Source organism: Diabrotica undecimpunctata, chromosome 8, assembly GCF_040954645.1.
Source record: "Diabrotica undecimpunctata isolate CICGRU chromosome 8, icDiaUnde3, whole genome shotgun sequence".
Lineage (NCBI taxonomy): Eukaryota > Metazoa > Arthropoda > Insecta > Coleoptera > Chrysomelidae > Diabrotica > Diabrotica undecimpunctata.
Window position 1 is genome coordinate 9,324,032 of NC_092810.1, and position 21,490 is coordinate 9,345,521.

At 34.8% G+C, this 21,490-nt stretch overlaps 1 protein-coding gene across 10 annotated transcripts in view; it reads left to right on the top strand.

Annotated features, from left to right (window-relative positions):
* Positions 1-21,490, top strand: part of LOC140449241 (uncharacterized) — a 130,269-nt gene that overhangs the window by 49,320 nt on the left and 59,459 nt on the right. The window contains exon 1 of one of the 10 annotated variants that reach the window (XM_072542433.1): positions 2,963-3,365. The exons of the other annotated variants lie outside the window; for them this stretch is intronic. Within the exon in view, the coding sequence (XP_072398534.1) occupies positions 3,224-3,365 (142 nt within the window). The 5' untranslated portion in view covers positions 2,963-3,223. Of the gene's footprint in view, positions 1-2,962; positions 3,366-21,490 lie in introns of those variants that run through there. 10 annotated transcript variants of the gene reach the window in all.

Below are 21,490 nucleotides of genomic sequence, written 5' to 3' on the forward strand. Positions count from 1 at the left end.
CATCTAGTACAACTTGCACAGGTTGGTCATTGGATTCTTTGTTAACTTCTATCGGAAGAAGTGGATTGTTGGGCAAAATATTTTTCCACGATTTAATCAGTTGCCGCCAGTTTAGACCGGTTCCATCGCGTTATAAAGTTGATCAGGAATTAGACTCATCTGCACTCAACTCCTCTCCACGCATCTGCAAAAATCGTATTCCGTATTCCGTCCAGAGAATTCTCTCTCCTGATGTCACCCAATATGTAGCTTCGTCGTTTTCAATAATTTTTAAACTGTTTGTTCTTGTGTCGTCTGGTGTCAATGTATCTTTTAATGTTTATGACTCTCTTCTTCTTCTTAGCCTTCTGTCGTCCATGTTTGGACATAGGCCTCTCCCAACTCCTTCCATCGGTCTCTATCCTGAGCAATATATTTCCAATTTGTTCCGGCTATTCTTTTAATGTCATCAACCCATCTCATTTGTGGTCTTCCTCTTGGTCGTTTACTTTCGTAAGGTCTCCAATGTTGTATTGTAGTATTCCAACGTTGGTCTTTTTGACTAGCTGTGTGGCCCGCGAAGCTCCATTAAAGTTTGGCAAATTTTGTTGCTATGTCCTCGACTTTTGTTTTGGATCTTAACCAGTCGTTCCTCTTTTTATCCGACAGTCGTATACCTAACATTGTTCTTTCTGTTGTGGCTAGTTTATTCATGTTTGGCTTGGTTAGGGTCCAGGTTTGACATCCATATATGCATTGTTTTCCAAATCCTGCCCATGCTAGTCTTGCTCTTCTAGTAATTTCCGCACTTTGGTTCTCTTTGTCAAGTCTCAGGATTTGGCCTAGGTAGATATATTCCCGGATTTGTTCTATCTCACTGCCATTTATAGTTATACGTTTGGGGTCATCTGTGTTTGTCATTATTTTTGTTTTTTTTTTCATATTCATTTTTAGGCCGACGTATTGGGAACTGGCTGCTAGTTCCCCCATCATAATTTGCAGTTCCTCGAATGTGCTCGCTATAACCACTATGTCTAATATAGGCAATTTGTATTGTAAGCGTTAATATGGATTTGGCTCGGTATTGAACATTACTATTCTGAAGACTCGTTTTCAAGGTTTTTACCCACCATAAAATTACATTTTCTTAATTTTTGGATTTGACCAATTTTGACTCCAGGGTACAGATACTGTCTATTGAAGAGGCATAGAAATTTGTGTGTGTATAATTATTCAGTGATAATATATAGATACTGTAAACGGCGCTTAAGACCCGTTTACACGAGTAGAGTAATGATGCAAGTACTTGGTAGAGTAGAGTAACTCTACCCGTAAAAACGCTCAGCGCAGTAGAGTAGCAAGTAGAGTGCATAGTACGTGGTAGAGTAGAGTGACTAGCAACATGTGGCAAAGTAACTCTACTCTACTACCACCACCACCGCCAAAATATCCACTCGCCTGCGCACTCTATCCATGGAACGCGGTCAATTCTGGTAGAGTAGAGTAGGTAGGAGAGTGCATAGGGACGCTGTCATTCCGTATTCCGTCTGGAGTTGTGTTTTGTATAAATAGTGAAAATGAAGTTCACCAAAGATGAACTTCATTTCACTTTCCCTTTAAAACTTGTAGAGATGTATGGCGAATACCAATGTTTATGGAATTTAGGTAGTGCACACTACAGAAATAAAAGTATGAGGCAAGCTGCGGAGAATCGAATCGTCGAAAGAATGGCAAAAGGGGGCTTTGGAGTAAACGAACTCAAGCAAAAAATTAAGAATATAAGGTGCACTTATAATCAAGAGTGTTTAAAAATACAAAAATCAAAAAAAATGGTGTTCAGGTTCAGCCGATGTATACGTTCCGAACGTGAAATGGTTCACTCCTATGGAAGCAATCATGAAAGGTGCAAAAAGAAACAAGAAAACTGAAGGCTCACGGGCAAGTTACAGGTTTTTATTACTTGTTAATAAAAAATACAATAAGAAATAAAAAATGTATTCTTATCAAGATAAAAGAGCTGATGCCCCGTGTGTATTCCTTCTTTTAAGCCACTCTCTCATCCACTCTTTTCTTTGTTACAAAGCGACCTCAGTTACAAATACATTTGCAACAGTAGCTAAACAATTTTGAATCAATTTTCTTCTTCTTGAATTCATTTTGTACTAAACAAACACCTACTCCACAATATACTAGCATAAGTACTATACTTGTAACTCTCCTCGTGTGAACGGTATCAAGCCATTTTTGGTAGAGTAGCGAGTAGAGTCGACTCTACTCGCTACTCTACTCTCCTCACAACTCTACTCGTGTAAACAAGTCTTTAGAAAGATCCAACCTCGGGTATGTCGCGTGCGCCGACTGGATGCGAAGAGGTTGACATTGACAGTGGCGTGATAACGCTAGTTAGATAATTAACGGCACCGAACGGCTACCGACAGAGTGGATAATTATGTCAACAAGGCACTCGGATCGAATCGAAACGAAAATAAGGATTTGCGCTAGTTCTTCTGAACTGTACACATTCCTGTACTTGTCTTAAATCTATTAACAATATTGTCAATTTTCTGCTTAATTTTTTGTAAATTTTGAAACGTTGTAACTTATTTCTTGGGTTTGTTGATGTAGTATTTGTTGTGTTAGCACATTTTCTACTATCAAGAAGATAACATGTCAACAGAGTTTCTTAATAATTTGTATTATTGTTTTTCTGTAACCAGTTGTTTCTATATTTATCGTCGCTCCCTCGTACTATTAGCATGTCTAAAACATAAACACTGCATTGTCTTCTAATTCCAACCTAAATCTACATACTAAATTATATTCAAAATCTTATAATGATTATTGATTATACAATTTCCTTCAAAACAGAATGCTGACAAAGAAATTTGTTTCGCATGCGCCAAGTGAACCTGTTTTCGGAAATACCCAGCCTGTTGATGTCGAGCAAGAATACCGTTGGGTATATGTCACGGGTTTACCCAAGTCAGACTACCTCTTTGCGAATAATGTGTTGTTCTGTCTCACAAAGAGCAGCTCAGTTGAAAAATCAAGTTAAACAAGATGTAAAGATAGTTACAACTCGAATGAGAGGATTTTTTTTTCGTAATACCGCAAATTATATCTACAATAAGTTAATAATAACTTTGTAATTTCCGACTTGTATTTGTAATATAGTCGATAAAGTGGATAGTTTAGTTGTGTGGATAAATGTGGCTGTCTGTTTTAAAATCTTTAAAATCAAATAATGGCACAAAATAATCTATCTATCTTCGGTTGGATAATGGTAATAATAACCGCCGGTCTCGCACTTACTATCCGATATTTTTGTATATATTACGGTCGTATGTGCTGTAGATGGTGCTGTGACTATATGTGTCAAACTACAGGTATGTACAACACATTTATATATGTCTCCATTTTATTTATTTTTTCAACCATTGCACATTCACGTTACTGTTATTATCAGCAACACAGCTAGTTGATATAAGAGAAGCGTAATTAAATGTTAAGAAGAAGAAATCCCATATATTTGGTCGTATTTATTAATTTTTCGACAATATGTACCTCTCTTCTGCCGATGACCATCCACTGTTGCTGTCATTCATATTATTGGTTATTGCAACAGGTTTCTTAATCTTATTGGTGTAAACTGAAGCGGCTACCATAGAACGTGTCTCGAACACGCGGTATGTAAATTATCTCTAGAATTTGTAGTTTTCATCAGTTTCAAAAAGTCCAAATATTAATTTTTTTCCAAAAATTTGTCTAACATTGTTTTATTTTTATATAAGTTTGTGGTCTATTTTTAAAACTAATTTACAAGTACAGTACTGTGCGAATTAATGGACTCATAGACTGTTTTAATGAAAAAACAGTGTATTCAGAAAAAAACTATATTTTGACAAAACTATAAAGGTAAACTTTCATCATTTAGTAGGAAATATGTCCCCATTTGGCTGCAATTACTGCTTTTACCCGTTTTGGCATAGATTCTAGGAGCTTCTGACAGTTCCCAGATATCCTTTCATCTCAAAACTAAACCTGAATGAATGCTTCAGTCATTTTTATTTTTGTAGTAGGGGAGAGTGGTACACAATGACACATTTTTTAGGAAATGTGCTCTAACATCGGAATGCAATCTTCGAAAAAATCTCCATTTAGCGTTTTGTTATCTGGGTACATTTGTCTATCAAATTTGATAGTTATTATAAGTAAAATATAAATAGTAACTTAAGAAATTTTCATAAATATGAAATACTGAATTTGTTTCAATGTGTACGACCGGTGGTACAGTTTATGTTTAAACAACTATTAAATACAAAAAAATGTTTAATATTTCTTCAAGTTACCGTACAATAAAATTGTTAAACTCCAAACCAAATCTATAATAGCAAGATAGTCGTTTGTTTTTTGTATATATGGGTGCTGGCAATAACATACCAAAATCAGATTTCAAACCCATATGAATGTCAGGAACATCTGGAAAGTAAAATGAATTTCAAACTTTCGTGCTTCTTCTCAAATATGAAATTTTAAATTCATGAGAGTTCACAATTTCCAAAATTTTGGCGACCTAATGGACGTTCTTCTCAAATTTCACTAACACGAAAGAGTCTTTTAAAATTTCAGTATTTTCAGCAATTGCGTAAGATTCTAAGTCATCATTTTGTTCCTGCATCATAGGAGAACTTAATTCATCATCTGAAGAGTCGGCCAACTCTAAACTTCCGGAGTCTGTTTCTGAATCACTTTCACCTAACTTGGTCTTTTTTCTGGGAGAGTCCTTTTTACAGGCTTTTGTGCTGAAAGCTTTACTGATATTTCGTTTCACTTTATTAACTGCTGCTGTTGTCGGAGTTTTCTTACCTTCCGTTTTATAAGAAAGGTCTTTCATTTCTGGTGTACTAGTTAAAATGACACTTTTCCTTGATTTCCGTCTACGATTTGAATTTTTTCTGGGTGCGGCCTTAGGAAAACCCCGTATGTCGAATGGGGTAATAAAATAACTTTTTGATGTCGAAGGTATTTCAAGAGTTGAGTTCGGTTCAGTTTCTTGGGTTGTATTAGATGAAGTAGAAGCTGTATTAACTGAAGATGAAGATACAAATGCATTTTCTTCGTGATTGGTAGAATCTCTTAGTACAACCATAGCTTTTTGTCCGTCATACTTTTCAAAATCAGTAATCGGTCTGTCAGTAACTGACGATAATAGAAAATCAGTTTCACTAAAAATATGTCTATTAAAAGGGTAGATACCTGTAGATTTGAAGCCGTTCATAATATTTTCAGGTGTCATTGATTTTGAGTGGGCAATACCAGCACATTCTGCTATTTGGTACAGTGTCATAGGAACGCCGGGGTGGTTAAGAAGCCATGAATCAATCGCACTATTGTAATAGTTTTTGAAGGAAAAATAAACTGATTTGTCCAAAGGCTGTATCTTATTGCTTGTATGTGGGGGCAAGGTTAAAACTATTATGCCATTAGCTTTTGCTTTTTCTGCTATTTCCAGAGACATATGGGATTCGTGATTGTCATATATTAATAAACACGGGTTTTCTTTTCTAGCACCAGTATGCTTAATAAAATGATCTAGTACTTGTGTGAATACTTCGGCGGTCATCCATCCACTTGGATTAGCTAATCCTAATGTTCCTGGTGGAGCACCATTTAGCATAATCGTATTAAACTTTTTACGAGGAAAAACAATGACCGGAGGTAGAAATGTTCCATTTGCTCGAATTATTGCACAAGTAGTAGCGAGTAATCCTCTTTCGGCGCTTGTGCACTGGTTCAGCTGTTTAACACCTTTTTGTGCCACAACTTTATGTGGTCGTTGGACAGTCGTAGTAGCAGTTTCGTGTAAATTGTAGATGCGAATATCTTCAACAATTGATGGATATTTTACGTATATTTGCTCCAAATTTACGAAAAACCGGTCAACATTGGGTTTTGTAAATGAAGTAAGCCTTGACAGTGAACATCCTTCTGGCTTTCTGAGGCTTAATGATGAATTTCTTTTTATAAATGCCCTTAACCAATCTTTGCTTGCACATTTGTTGGCCTTCCAAGAGTCTGGCATAGTGATATTGTTTTTAGCAGCCATGTCATACGCCTATTCTCTAACTTTTAGAGTATTCAACCCAAAAGCCATTTTGCTACAGTTCTTAATATAATCACACATCGACGTCTCATGCTCTGTGTTAAATACTAATCTAACAGCATAATTTAGCTCCATTTTTGCATTTGGATCATTTTTTTTCTTTTAGAACGTATCGCCTTAATGTGCTAACATTTACGCCAAACATATCTGCCGCAACGCGAAGTGCAGTTCCATTTTTTTTAACCTCTGTGACTGCTGCCGCCATTTGTTCACTTGTAAATTTGGCTCTGGATCTTTCTTTCTTCCTCCTTACCATGGTACACCTGCAATAAAATGCCATTGTTATAGAATAATTCAGTATGGTACACAATGAAACATGTGTCATTGTGTACCACCACTGTATGTTTCAATGTGTACTACCACAGGTTTAAAGTTTCAGTTGGATGTAAACAGAAAACCCGGCAATTATTGGCAACGATATTTATAGGTTAAAAGGCATTCATCACAAGTATTGTAACGACATTATATACGAAAATAAAAACTATTTATTTATAGGCAACATACCTTTTTATAAACGCTTCAGTTTTTAAATCTCAGGCACACAAAACAATAAAACACGTCGTATAATGTTTACTACTCCGAATATCAAAGCGAACTACTGGCGGCAGACGCAATGCATTATGGAGTATCCGTTGAAGCGCTAGTGGCAATGTGGCGGCAAATTTGATTTAGTTAATAACAGTGTTTCATTGTGTACTATGTGTCAATGTGTATGTGTGTACAGTCGATTTTGCGCAGTCCAACTTTGCAAATGGTCCATAAATTTTCGATGGGTTCTTATTTTTGAAAAATTTCATCATTTGCTTTAACTTGTGACAGCAGAGTCTTGTTGAAGAATCGCTCCTCCATAAGGTTGATATTTTTGGAGTTCTGTGTTCAAACGTTGTTCCAACATGGATTTGTATTTTTGGTTGTTCAGGTTGTTCATCATGTCTTCGATTGGTACCAAAGATCCGACCCCCATGTATGAAAAACATCCCCAAAACATTTTTTTGACTGGATGTTTTACAGTTTGATCAATATGAGATGGTGTAAGGTTTTCATTTTCAGACTTCATGACAAATTTCGACCGCTGTTCCTGAACTATAAAGTGAGTTTCATCTATAAATAGGACTTTTCTCCAGTCGTCCAGAGTTAGAGTATTTCTTGACCCACGATAGCCTTTGTTTCTTCATTCCTTCAGTTAGAAGCTGTTTTTCTGAACAGTTGAGTCATGAATCACTACACTTGATGCTGCTAGATCTTGTTGGAGCTTTTGGCTTGCTTTTCTTGGGTCCAATTTGCTGTTTCGAAGTATCTTTCATCTGCTGGTGTAGTTTTTCTCTTTCTTCCGCATTTTTCTAATCTTTTCACATCCATTGAACCCGTTTCTCGTTTACGCTTCAAAACAACACAAACTTAGTGGGAAATATCCTAAAACACCTCAAATAAAAGGCAGAGAAAAGTCATGTTATGTTTTCAATGCTTGGTCAGTTGTAAAATGTGTGGACAGTGTTGCCAACTGTGAATATTGAAAAACACTATCTCTTCCAACACCGGGCACACCTTTTGTTTGGTACCGTAGTTCTAGTATATCCAGCGATCTTGTGTCAAGGCTTTAAGTACATGAGATTAGGTTCTATCGAAGCTACATTACTTTACTGAATGTTCGTCTGTAGGACCCTGATCGTTTACGGCCTATTTTGGGAAGAGATTATGTCTGCAAGTTTCCTTTATATTTTTCTTGTTAACCTCGACTCTTCAACATTTTATTTTCGCGAATTGGGACAAAATACTGTCAGACCAGTACCATGTATCGCCTGGGCACGATGGTCCTACACCACGGGATTGGGGAGCGCAGTAATCGCAAAACAAATCTTGGCGTGATATAAGCCAGTTGTTGGTGTGGCTTTCTGGTAATTTATCGATTGAGAACTGTGTGTCAATCAACAAATCTACGGTTAGTGACATATCTGTAGTACTTATGCGTTGGTCTTTGTTGATTTGCGGATGTTTATTTGGTTAAACCGTATTCAGTATTGTCTATATACATATAGGACGGTTCCTATTGACTTTTCCATAGGACGTTCCCTATTGACTTTTCCATAGGACGTTCCCTATTGACTTTTTCATAGGACGTTCTCTATAACATATATTAACTTTCATTAACTATGTAGATTATGGCAAGCACTGGAAAGCTCATTTATTAATAATACACTCGTGAAAACAACACAAGGATTCCATAACTATCTTCGATCAAAAATAAAGATTTAATTCTACGAGAACTTTAGGATAAGGGACTAAGACAAGGATGCACTTTAGCTCGAACATTGTTCAAAATCTACCTGAGTGAAGCACTGAAGGTATGGAGGAGATCATGTTCTGGAATGGGCATACCATTAAACTACGAAACAGCCCTGTATACACTTCATTTCATGGAGGATCAACTAGTCATAGCACATAATCTGGAAGATCTGCAATTCATGACAAAGATATTTTCAGCCATCTGAGCGAAAAAAACGAGGAAGACCGAAAACAACATGCACTTACTTAATGGAGTCCAAAAGGCAATGCCAGGGATATACAGATTGAACCAATTTAAAACGGAACATACAATTTAATATATGTCTGTTTGAACTGCATTTGAAATAGTGGACCAATATAAAACTTGGACAAAAATAAATCCATACCCGGTGATAGACATTGTATAAAATATCGTTTAACTATCTGTCTCCTTTAAAGGAAAAAGGAGCTTGCCTAATAGTCGGAGAGATAGAGCCGAAATTTTGAACTGATCAGTAATATGACATTTCTCTATTGGAATATATTCATTGTAACTGGGTTAAGACTTTGCCTTACAGGCGGACGCCCCTCGTGGTACAGGGGGTGGCTATACAGGGATGAAGTTGCCTTTTTTTTTCGGAAAAATTAACGATCGATAATATGGCTGAACATTTGCCCAGAGTAAGATCTTGGTATAACTAGACGAAATCCCAAAGGGCGGACGCGAGAGTGGATACATAAGGGGTGGTGGACAGGGGTGAGGTTGCAATTTTTTGGGGAAAAATTAACGATAAGTAATATGTCCGCCATTTTCATGGCTCATTATTTAGCCCCTAAAAACTCTAAATATAAAAGGGCGGACAGCTGGGTTGGTACAGAGAGCCATAAAACGGGGTCAAATGTACCACTTGCCTGCGCATTTTAGGTCTCGGTAACAATTTTCAAACTGATTTTATTATGATATTTTTATACCGATTGATTTGAAAATTTGTATGCTCACTTCTGTTACTATTCTGAAAAGCGTCAAGTAGAGTTTTCCTCAAAATTTTCCAAAAAAATTTCCGTAAATGAAAATTTTCGTAATTTTTTGAGGTAAAATCTAATTTGTAGAATCCTTTCAATTTTCTGTCAGTTATACCATGATTTTTTTCCAAAAATATTCAAACGATTTTTCCGATAAGAAAAAAAAAATTAGAAAAACTTTAAAAATTTCGTCATTTTTCTCACTCTCATTGATGTCATCACATTCATCATCTTCGTAACTTTCACTTTCAATAATATCACATTCATTATCTGCTTCATTTTCAATCACTACTTCTCGAACTGATTCTGGCATCTGAGGTCCACTAAATCATTTGAATTTATATGTTTCATCTTCAAACTCCCAACCATGTTCTTCAACAATCAATTCTGTTGGTACTTTTTTATGAGCATTTGTCCAAATATTTGAAATATAATGAGCTCGCAGTAGATGTTGGTGTAATTCATCTTGACATGGTGGTAACCTTGAAGCATCGAAATTTTTTAGTTTTTTTTTAAGGCTCCTTCACATCATGCAACTTATACTGCCGGTTAAATAGTGAAACTCTGACATCGTTTACTTTTCTTTTTGGAATTGTTCTCGTCAGTCCTGTTCCATATAAGTGACATATGAAAGTTTCTAAGGTTTCAAAAACTTCATTACAATCGAAGTCAGTTTCACCAAGTTGAATAAAAGCATCTTGATACTTATAACATTTAGCGCATGCGTCTAGAATAACTGATCTAAATGAACGCGCATCATTATTATTTTAATATTTTAAAATATTAATGATGCAAAATTAATGTCCAAACAGAATTTGTAAAATTATAATTAACTAATGAAAAAAAATTCAATCAATTTGAAAGTTAAAAAAAATATTGAAAATATCTACAAAGTAAATTTCAAAACTTAAAAAATTGATAATTCCACTATTAAATTGATTTTTATTAATAATTATTTGTAAAATGTTAAAGGAATTCTACAAATTGAATTTTACCTATTGATAAATAGAAATAAATATTGATATTGCTAAATAATTTGTAATTGATTATTAATGTAATAATAAATCAAATTTTTCTTATATCTGAACAATCATTATTTATGCAATATAAATTTAAAAACCTTTTTATTGTAATAAAAAATAAGTAAAATTACTATTTGTTATACCAAAAATATTTAATAGTTAACATTATAAAATTACTTTAATTTAATAAAATATCAAATATCAAACATTTATTCAATTAAAAATTAATTCGTAAAATATTTATATTTAAGAAAAAAAATGTGATTTGTAAAGTAAATATGACTTTAGTTTGAAAAAAAAAACATTATCATAATATCATTTTAAAACTACAAAATATTCTATAAAAGATTCAGACGATGACGTAGAGTTTTATCAAATGTTTTAGAAAAGTTTTTCTAATTTTTTTTTCTTATCGGAAAAATCGTTTGAATATTTTTGGAAAAAAATCATGGTATAACTGACAGAAAATCGAAAGGATTCTACAAATTAGATTTTACCTCAAAAAATTACGAAAATTTTCATTTACGGAAATTTTTTTGGAAAATTTTGAGGAAAACTCTACTTGACGCTTTTCAGAATAGTAACAGAAGTGAGCATACACATTTTCAAATCAATCGGTATAAAAATATCATAATAAAATCAGTTTGAAAATTGTTACCTAGACCTAAAATGCGCAGGCAAGTGGTACATTTGACCCCGTTTTATGGCTCTCTGTACCAACCCAGCTGTCCGCCCTTTTATATTTAGAGTTTTTAGGGGCTAAATAATGAGCCATGAAAATGGCGGACATATTACTTATCGTTAATTTTTCCCCAAAAAATTGCAACCTCACCCCTGTCCGCCACCCCTTATGTATCCACTCTCGCGTCCGCCCTTTGGGATTTCGTCTAGTTATACCAAGATCTTACTCTGGGCAAATGTTCAGCCATATTATCGATCGTTAATTTTTCCGAAAAAAAAAGGCAACTTCATCCCTGTATAGCCACCCCCTGTACCACGACGGGCGTCCGCCTGTAAGGCAAAGTCTTAACCCAGTTACAATGAATATATTCCAATAGAGAAATGTCATATTACTGATCAGTTCAAAATTTCAGATCTATCTCTTGGACTATAAGGAAGCGATAAGTGGTTTGACAGCATAATAACTGCTTGTTTAGTCTAGTTTTTTCAGTGATTCTAGGCAACTTATTTGGGTGGAGTTTTGACTTGTTCTTGAATGAGTTCCGAATCCAGCAGCCCGCTGAAGTATTGGATTTTTATAATATAATTATTTGACAACCTTTTGTTGGCCAACCACCTAGAGCGGAGTTGAGCCGAAATACATTGATTTCGTATGTTCCGTTTTAAATTCGTTCAATCTGTATATGTTAACTTTCAAGATAAGTAGAAGATAAAATTGATTATAAAGTGAGCTGTTTTTCAGTGAATTTCTTTTCAACATTGGCATAGGCACTTCCGCATTGGTCAGAAATGAAAGCAAGCCTACGTTCGATGATATTGTTCTAAAGCTATTTTACGTATAAACCTATATTTCGAATAAACGTATTTTAAACTGAAATTAATGTTAATTCCCAATAAAAATACTAATACATTCGCTGAGTAATATCAATGTATCTACACTATCCGAGTGACATGTGTGTTCCAGTGGAACGGTGAGACCCAAATGTCCAAAGATCAAACCGGTCACACTCCGTAATGGAGTGGTACCTATCTGACCCCCCAAGCTGTAACCAACCACCTCTCCCCATCGCAGGACATAACGAATGAGGAGGCTTTTGTACTGAGCGTTACTTGGGATGCCCTAGGTAATGGAACATCCTCTGTTTTACTTAATGTGGTTAAGCCACCTGATTTTAGAGGTAGCTATAAGAGCTTTTCTCACTATGAATGACTGAAGTTAATTTTTACATGACTTTGGATTTGTGTGCCAAAATGTGTGTTCCGGACACAATCTTCTGAATCACTGAAACAATCTTCAGCATATCATTTCCCGTTTTGATCCTAAGTATTCCATAGTGACCAGACGATCTGGTGTAGGAATTACTTGGTGTTCGATTCCTTTTTTCACTAGAATAGCCGTATCTCTTGATGTGGTCCTGTAGTAATTTCTGTAGATACATAGCTCCGAGACTGGCTATAAGGATTGCTGTTTCAGAATTGACCACGAATTTTGGTTCTTTTGGCTGTTGTGTCTTCCTGGCTGCTTGTGCGTAGCTGACATATTCTGTTACTGGTGCACTTTGTATGCTTCTGCTTCTTGATTGTGTAGCATTTTTCTTTTTGAGTGCCTTTGAACAACCCCTGTAATTTGCTGCATGGGCTTCGCCACAGTTTGTACATTTTTGGTCAGTGTTTCTGTTTTTTTTTTGGCATTCTTTGCTTAAATGATTTTCTCCACACTTGACAAATCTTAAGCCGCAGTGACAGGCCTTTTATCCATGGAAGAATCCCTCACAATTGTAGCACTGCATTACTTCCTTATTATTTTTAATTATATCTTCTACATATGTCCTCATGTAGCAGACATCGGTGATTTTTTTCATTTTTTGGTCGTCTTCCTCATTGATGGTGACTAGGAAAAGTGGTATTCGTTTTTTGTCTTTTTTTTTGATGTCATGTTTGATGCCTTGGTGGTGTCATTGCCTTTTTCGTTCAGTTCTTTTTGAATGAATTTTATGTCGTTTCCGACAGTCCTTTTATCACGACTCGTTTGGTTTTTTCAACATCACGTCCACTCTATTTTATTGTTTTCGTTATATTCCTCCAACACTTTAATCATGTTTAGGTAGCCGTCTCTATTATTTGTTAGGATGACGATCGATCTGCCAGATTTGGCAACTTTGTTTGTCGAGTCTATTCCTTTCTCTGCTGCTTTTTGGAAAATATCTTGTCTTTTTCCTACCATCTTAAGAATGATCGCCAATGGTTTGATCGCAGCATTCTTCGGTTGTTCTTTTTCTGCTGTTTTTCAGCGCTTTCTTTTTATGCCGTTGGTTTGTGCGCAATTTTCTTCATTTTTTTTACTGTCTCAGTTTTTGTTTCCACTACAGTGTCGTGATTGTTCTCTTTTTCTTGTTGTTTTTTTAGAATGCATTATTTGCAGTTCTATACGGACTGTTGAGGTGATTTTACAAGCATGTTTTTTTGAAGGACTCGTCTTGGACTCGAAAATAATAGTAATAAGAATACTTTGGTGTGTACTATCTTTTTTTATTACTACTAAAACGTTAATTAGTACGTTATTATATAAATACTAGATTCACTTCTACTCCTACGTATAAATATTGCAAAGAAAAACATCACGATAACTGCGAATTAACGGCACAATAAATAAATCATTTAAAAATAAATCTTAATCACAGAACTCGGCTTGTTGTAATGTTATCTTAGCAAAATTAATAAAAGATTAGTACCTTGTACAGGTCGGTAGAGTGATTTATAATATTAAAAGAATTTAACACTATTAAAGGAAATTCCACGACAGTCTTAATCACATTATTACTTGAGACTATTAAAGGTGTGTCCGTTCTGAACGAATGGTTTAATAGGAACAGTGAGAACCGGTTGTATCTTTTTCGAGTACCTTCTCCTGTCGGAGATCGTTAACAATTTTGGCAAATTGTTCGAGCCTAAGCCAGTCCAATGTCGTATGTTTTTAAGCTAGAGGAACTGTCTTCCTGGTCCACTTTTATCCTCGATAATAACTTCGATTACGAGCTATAGAAAATTATATCTGTTGTTTCTCATTACGTATCTGAGATATGCAGTTTTTCGCTTTTTTAGGATTTCAATGAGCTCACGTTCTCTGTTCATTCGGTGGGGAACTTCCAAGTTGGTGGTGTGGGACAACATAAGGTTACACGAACTTCACTTCTGTATTATTGCTCTATCAGAAAGCGGTACGAAATTGAGTACCGATCAAGCTGTTTTAGGGCCTATTATAATACCGACACCATGAGAGTATTTAAAAGTACTAAAAATAGTTGTTCACTTAGACTTTTCCGCTCTTGAGCCATCTTGTTTCACTTATTCGAAGAATATTTATTCCTAGCCTGCATATAATTTGATTTAGGTTAAAATTTAATTGATATAAATTGTTTTTTTAAAGGTATAGAATTGTAAGTTGGTAACAGTTTTTTAACTGTCTGTTTGACAGCTGTCAAGTGATTTATGTTAAGTTCGGTTTGGCACTTCAGCATGAATAGACTTGACGCCAGTGGCGGCTGGTGTGGTAAAATTTTGGGTAGGCCAATCCAGCAAATTACATATAGCTATGTGTAACCAGTGGCGGATCCAGAGGGAGGAGTCACGGGGTCATGGGGGCATGACCCCACCTCCTTAAAAATATTTGAAAACCCACTTATCCTATTGGTGGTAAGACTAAAAGTGACCTTGCATCAGAGAAAAGTAATCACCCTTAAGATCCATGAGCTCCCCAAAAAAATTTCTGTAGACGCCAGTGTATGTAATACATATTTTTGTGTGTGTGAGAGTTGGAATCTTTTTTTCAAATTTTACGAATTTTTTAAAATTTATTTGGGCAACCGTGCAATTGTTTGCAATTGTGTTGTTTATTTACAAATATGTTTCATAATCATAATTTAAAAGAAAATTTATATTATAATTCGATAATTACGTTACAAGTGACAACGATGGTCGGCGTAGGCCCGATCGTCTGGTGCCTAAACAGCAAGCATAAACACGACAATATAAATCGTTGTCCGGCAAGCTGCTTAACTTCAAACGCTTTTTGTACGGGGATCTTATGTGAGCTGGGTCGGCCAGTCCCGATCGGGCCTATTAATGATATTTAAAATGCCTGAATACGATTGGATGCTTTCTGTGGTAATATAATAACATAGTTGTTTTAACGGACGCTAATTTATTGAGTGATTTAGTACATTTAAAAGTTATTTACATACATTAAAATAATTTTTGAATATGTCTTTCAATTTTAAAGCTCTTAAGATTATTGGGTAGGCCCGGCCTATCCTGCCTACCCCCAAAAGCCGCCACTGCTTGACGCCCGAACAACGCTTCCACATTGTACAAATTTATTTTGAAAATTGTGGTTTTGTTCGAAATACGTATTGCGTGGTACGTCCATTTTATGGTCATCATAATAGTCCATCAGAGCAAGTAATTCCATTAACTATGGAACGTTTTTGCACCACGTTTACTCTAAATGATAATATGCATCCACACACACGTTGTACAGTGCTTACAGAAGAAGTTGTAGCTGCTGTAGAGCTTAGCATACAGGAAGACCCGAATCAGTCTATCTGCCATTGTGCATAGCAGTTGGATACGTGTCCATCCACTTTATGGACGATTTTTCAAATCCAGTCAATCCAAATCAAAATCAAAATATATGAGTACATTTATGTTAGTGATGAGTTTACGTGTACCCTCCTAAATACATCCCGGATGATTGCACCTCATTAACACCTTAAATTTTTGTCATAAATCTCATCTAAACGACAACAAAAAAACGTTTAACTCTATAAGAATATTTTCACAAACAACTTAAATAAATTTACATAATTATATATATAAAAAAAAACATATACAATTAATGTATGCAGATTATTTATTATTAAATATACATTCAACACATTTATTAGAAGAAGTAATGCGTAGTAGTTAGTGAGATAATCTCACTAAAACAAAAAACCGAAAGGATATAGAAATGGATCTTTAGATAAGATAGGCTTTCAAGTTGTGGTCTGTGAAAGGCTGACTGCTTGCGAGTGAGTGAAATCGACTGCCCCTGATTCTCCTACACACTCTCACGTTGATGTTTTCGGTAAAACTTCCGTTTCGTCGACGGGTGTTGGTTGACTGTTTACTGATCCAGTGGTAAAATAAAAAATAAAAACATTTATTGCCCTAATAATATTTACATTTTACACTTAATATATTTATAACTCAAGATATCTTAGCCTTTTTTCTTCTTGACGTCCCGCTGTTGCACCGCCTAATGTTGATTTTCTTCCTCTCGAACCTTGAATTTTTTCTGTCATGGACTCCTTGGTCTCTTCTTATGTAGGTATTTGTTTTTGGCATCGTACCTACTCCCCTGATTGGTTGTCTTGGGCAACCACCCGGCTAGACCCTAATCATATGGTCGATTAGTCCATGAGTTGTTCTGAACATCCTCTGGATCCGATTTTTCGCGAGGATGTCTCTGGTCTTACGGAGTCTTCTTGTGGCTTGGTGGAAGAAATGTCTTGACCGTTTCTCACCCACCTCCCTCAGTGGTGTGTCCGTTCTTCCCATGTTGATCCATCGTTGATCCTATAAGATGATGTTTCTGTTGCTTCAAGTTTCTTCCAGTGGCACTCCGAAATGGAACTCCAAACTGGGACAGCGTACAGTATTTCCGATCTAACGTATGCCTGGTATAATTGGATCTTCTTGGACTGGACCTAAAAATATAAGGAAGTATTAGTTTTTTAGCAGTGTTTGCTTTTACCTTGTTTTTTTTTGTGTGTGTAACTTGAAGTTTAGTCTTCTGTCTAGGTGGACTCCTAGGTATTCGACTGATTCTCCTGATTGGATCCTGTTTCCTTCTACTGTTACTTCTACCACTGGTGGACTCGTCTCTTGGTTGAACATGATAAATTGTGTCTTCTCTGCGTTGATTTTGATCTTCCATTTTTCTGTGTATTTCGTGATTTTTCCTGGTGATTTTCTATGTTTGGGACTATTCTTCTATTATCCTTTCCTGTTGCATATATTGCCGTATTATCTGCGTAACGGGCTGTAGATGTTCTTGGATCTGTTGGTAAATCTGAAACAAAAATGTTACATAAAATGGGCGAGAGAATACTGCCCTGAGGAGTCCCTTCTTGTATTTCTTAAATTAACTAAATAATGGGGCAATCTAGCTCTGTCCATCTTGTTGATCCAGTGGACTGAGTTCTATATCGTGGTCAAAAATTAACATAGAAACATAAACCAAAGCTTAAAATGTTAGTTTTGAGTTGTTCTATAACATCCATTAGCCAGATTTGCAAACTTTATATCTTATTTTTATTTAAATCTCTTATAAACAAATTAATTCGCAACTTTTTACTGACATTTTTAATGTTTTAATTGTTATAACTTTTTTATTAATAGAGAAAAAGTAATTTTGCAAAGTTTTTTTTTAAGCTGAAACAATTAACTTTAAAAAGAGGGGGCTTTCAAAATTAATCGCACGTATGAAACCTGAGTTATACTTGGCAAAGCCCTTTCGAATGCGGATTTTACAATTGTTTTTCACAAAATTTGTTTTAACTCCGGTTCTAACAATCGGATCCAAGTTTAACGCCATTTTGTTCATTTTTTAAAGGGAACAATCATTTAAACAATTAGATTGCTAAACTACATTCATTTTACATATTCCCAATTGTCAACAGAAGCACGTGAAAGCCAAACAGGGTCGTACTGATGTGTATCTGATATGATTCTTAAAAATATTTACTTTTGAAACTATTAGTGTAAGAATTTCTTGAAATTTAATCAATAAATCACAATTAAACTAAACTCTAAAAAATAACACGACCAGTAAATATCTTAACAATAACCATAACATAAATATAACACAATATATTAACTTAAAAATCAACACGATACAATTTGAATTTAAACATGCTGGCAAGTTTGGATCTGTAACATGACAATCTGTCTGGCTTAAGGCAATAAATTATATTTAATAGCCTCTTGACGAACGAGACGGCAAACACGTGCGTTTGTTGTCAGATGGGAATTTGCTAAACGAATGAACTTTAGTATACTCCATTCGCTTAGCTCGGGCATATTTTGACAGATTCGTTGTCGGAAACCTACAACACAACAATTCCTACTTCTCAGTATTAATAGCTCAAGTATCCTACTATTGCAGACTTCTTTCTTTAAAAAAAGAAGAATTATTTTAAATAGTGGAAGTGTATACTAAACCCATCAAATTTTGGGTAGTATATATTTAAATAATATATTTTAGTTGTTATAATTTAACATAACTATTTATTATATGGTGCAGATAAATAAATATTGATTGTCGGTAATTCGCAAAGTTCTATTTTATATACTATTTAGTTTGTTTACTATTAATATTGGCTATGAGTACGTGTGCTTGGTTGTATAGTAATTTCCAGCCACTTTTAGTCTGCCAAAAGCCTTTCAGCCTGCTACCCTCGTAAAATCGAATCTACGCTCCAAAAAAACATAAAATAGTCAAGCTATCGAGCAGCCATAAAAGTGCATACTCAATCCCCCTTGGCTTCTAGACTAACAGTGCTGTCTTCTCTAAATACGATTAATAATTTAAATAAATAACACTTATTTAAAATCATATCTCTTCAATAAATAAAAATAACGTAATAAAAGTAACGAATTATTTTCGACAAACAATTATATCAATAGTTTCCATTTTTAATTTCCCTTTTTCTCAAGAACTTCCCAATATTTGTTAAAGTGCAGTAAAGCCGATACCAATATCGGATCTTTAAGTTAGGTTCCACGTACATACAAGAACATTCCTTGTGTCGGTATTTAATTAACACTCATATAAATTAAAACGGTACACGATTATCATTGTACACCTATAATATTTGCATAATTGTTATATATTTTGTACCAGACACCACCATAATATTGATAATTTGTAATTTAAGCATTTAGTTTACTGTACTGGAGACCTGAGGATGCATAGTGAATTTAAGTATGCGAAATTTAGTATAGGTCGTACGTGATAGAATAAATTGATTATAAGTCTTTTTATTTAATTCTCTTAATCTAAATTGAAATGAACTCACATATGCAACACATACAACATTGAAATGCTTATATAATCCTAAAAACAATTTGATAAAAAAACTCTTCCAATCAACCATGGGAATGAAGACTTACCAGAAGACGCAAGAAATTTACACAAACACCTGCCATAGGTTTTTCTTCGTACATCATGTTTAGTGTAATACTCCAGTCGTCAGAAACGAACATGTCACTGAACCTATTAAAATCATACGAACAAACTGAATTTTGCCGAGAATGTCAATTTTAGGACGCCAAAAAAAGATGCAAAAAATTTACCACTTTTACCCTCGAGCTTTCTCCTAAAACCCCAGGGGAAAACGGAAAAAAATCGATTTACCAAGGATCTATACGCCATAGAAAAAAATGTGTCAAATAAAAAATGTAGCTAAGACAATTTTGAACAAAAATGTTTATTAGCATTTTTTATGTAGAATGAACTGTTCACTGAAATGATCTCAGCTACATTTTTTATTTGAAATATTTTTTACGGCGTACAGGTTCTTGGTAAATTGATTTTTTTTAAGTTTTTACCTCTCTACGAGGAGGGTTTTAGGAGGAAGCCCCAGGGTAAAAGTAATAAACTTTTTTGCATCTTTTTTGGAGTCCCAAAATTGATATTCTCGGCAAAATTCAGCTTGTTCGTATGATATATAGGGATCAAATCTCTGACGTTTGTACTATAATTATTACTCTATGTACGAAAGACGTTTTTTAAGTACCCTTTTAAAATTCCACCGCTGCAGCGCTGCGTTTGGTGTCCCACGCATGTCCACTGTGTATCTGCACAAACCACAGATGTCTTTTCGGCAACAATATACAGTGATGACTGATGAGTGTCTTACCACCCGGCTTTTTAACGTAAGATATAGAAAACACAGTTACCTTGTGAAATAAAAAGAGATGAAACTCGTAGAGGTGAGAAATAATCGGAGAAACCTATAATTTATATTACATTACATTATCACTAGCGATAGTCTCACACCTTTAGACGTTAGCTTCGAGCTAAATCACCTCGGTCATAATTATTATGAGTAACGTCGAATGTGTGACGTATTTCCATTTTTTAATTTCGCATAAAGTAAAAACTGATTGACCACAATAAAGCAAAAATGTGAATAAAATAATTTAATTAATAGTGATTATTTAATCTAAAGTTTTAAATTATTAACCAAGAATAATTTCTACTATGATTTGAGGAGTTTCATACACTCTTGTGACAGAATAATTATAAATCCTTCGTGGATTAGTGGTAAGAATTCGACATTGCGACACAGACATCGCAGACGATTAGAGTTCAAAACCCACATGTGATTTTCTTTTTTTTTTTTTTAATAATTTGAAATTATGCAAAGATCACTTTGCTTTGAATCATTAAACATTTATGTCAGTCGTTACTAGTATTAGAAGTGTTTAAAGTTAAAACAAAAAATCTTATTGACAAAACAGTATCGTCGTACTTTCGAAAATAAAGTAAAAATTCTTCAAAATTAAAAGAACTTTTAAAGAATGTTTAAATAAGTAAAAATTCTACAAAAATAAAAAAATATTGTAAATAAACGTATTTACAATATGTTCAAATAAGCCTTCATTAGCAGCAGAACAATAACCCAAACTGTCACTAAAGAATTATAAAAGTCTGATGGATCAGAGTTCAAGGTACGATGTTCTCATCGTTATATCTCTCATATAGTTTGGACTTGATATATCCCCAAATAAAAAAATCACAAGGTGCAAGATCGCAGGCCAAAAAATATCTCCGTGGCCACTAATCTATCGATTAGGAAAAGTCTCACTGAGATATTCACTGACGATGCGAGAATTATGTGCAGGACAATCATCGTGTTGAAACCATATGGAATCGAAAGTTATTGGTAAATTACGAAGGGCTGAGACAATTTCATTTTGCAGAAGTTCCAAATATTTCCGCCCAGTCAACATACCGTCTATAAAAAATGGACCAATGACATGATTCCCTATTATGCCTCCCCAAACATTTACTTTTCGAAGACACTGGGTACGAGCGACATAAATCTGACGAGGATTTCCTCGAGACCAATACCTAGCATTGATTGAATTGTGACGGCCATGCAATGAAAACGTACATTCATCGGTGAACAAAACGTTCTCAAAATGTTCATCTTGATGTGACATTTCCATTGCAGTTTGACAAAATTCTAAACGTCTATATTGATCCCCAGGGAATTGTTCGTTGGATTTATGAAGTTTATAGGGACGGTAT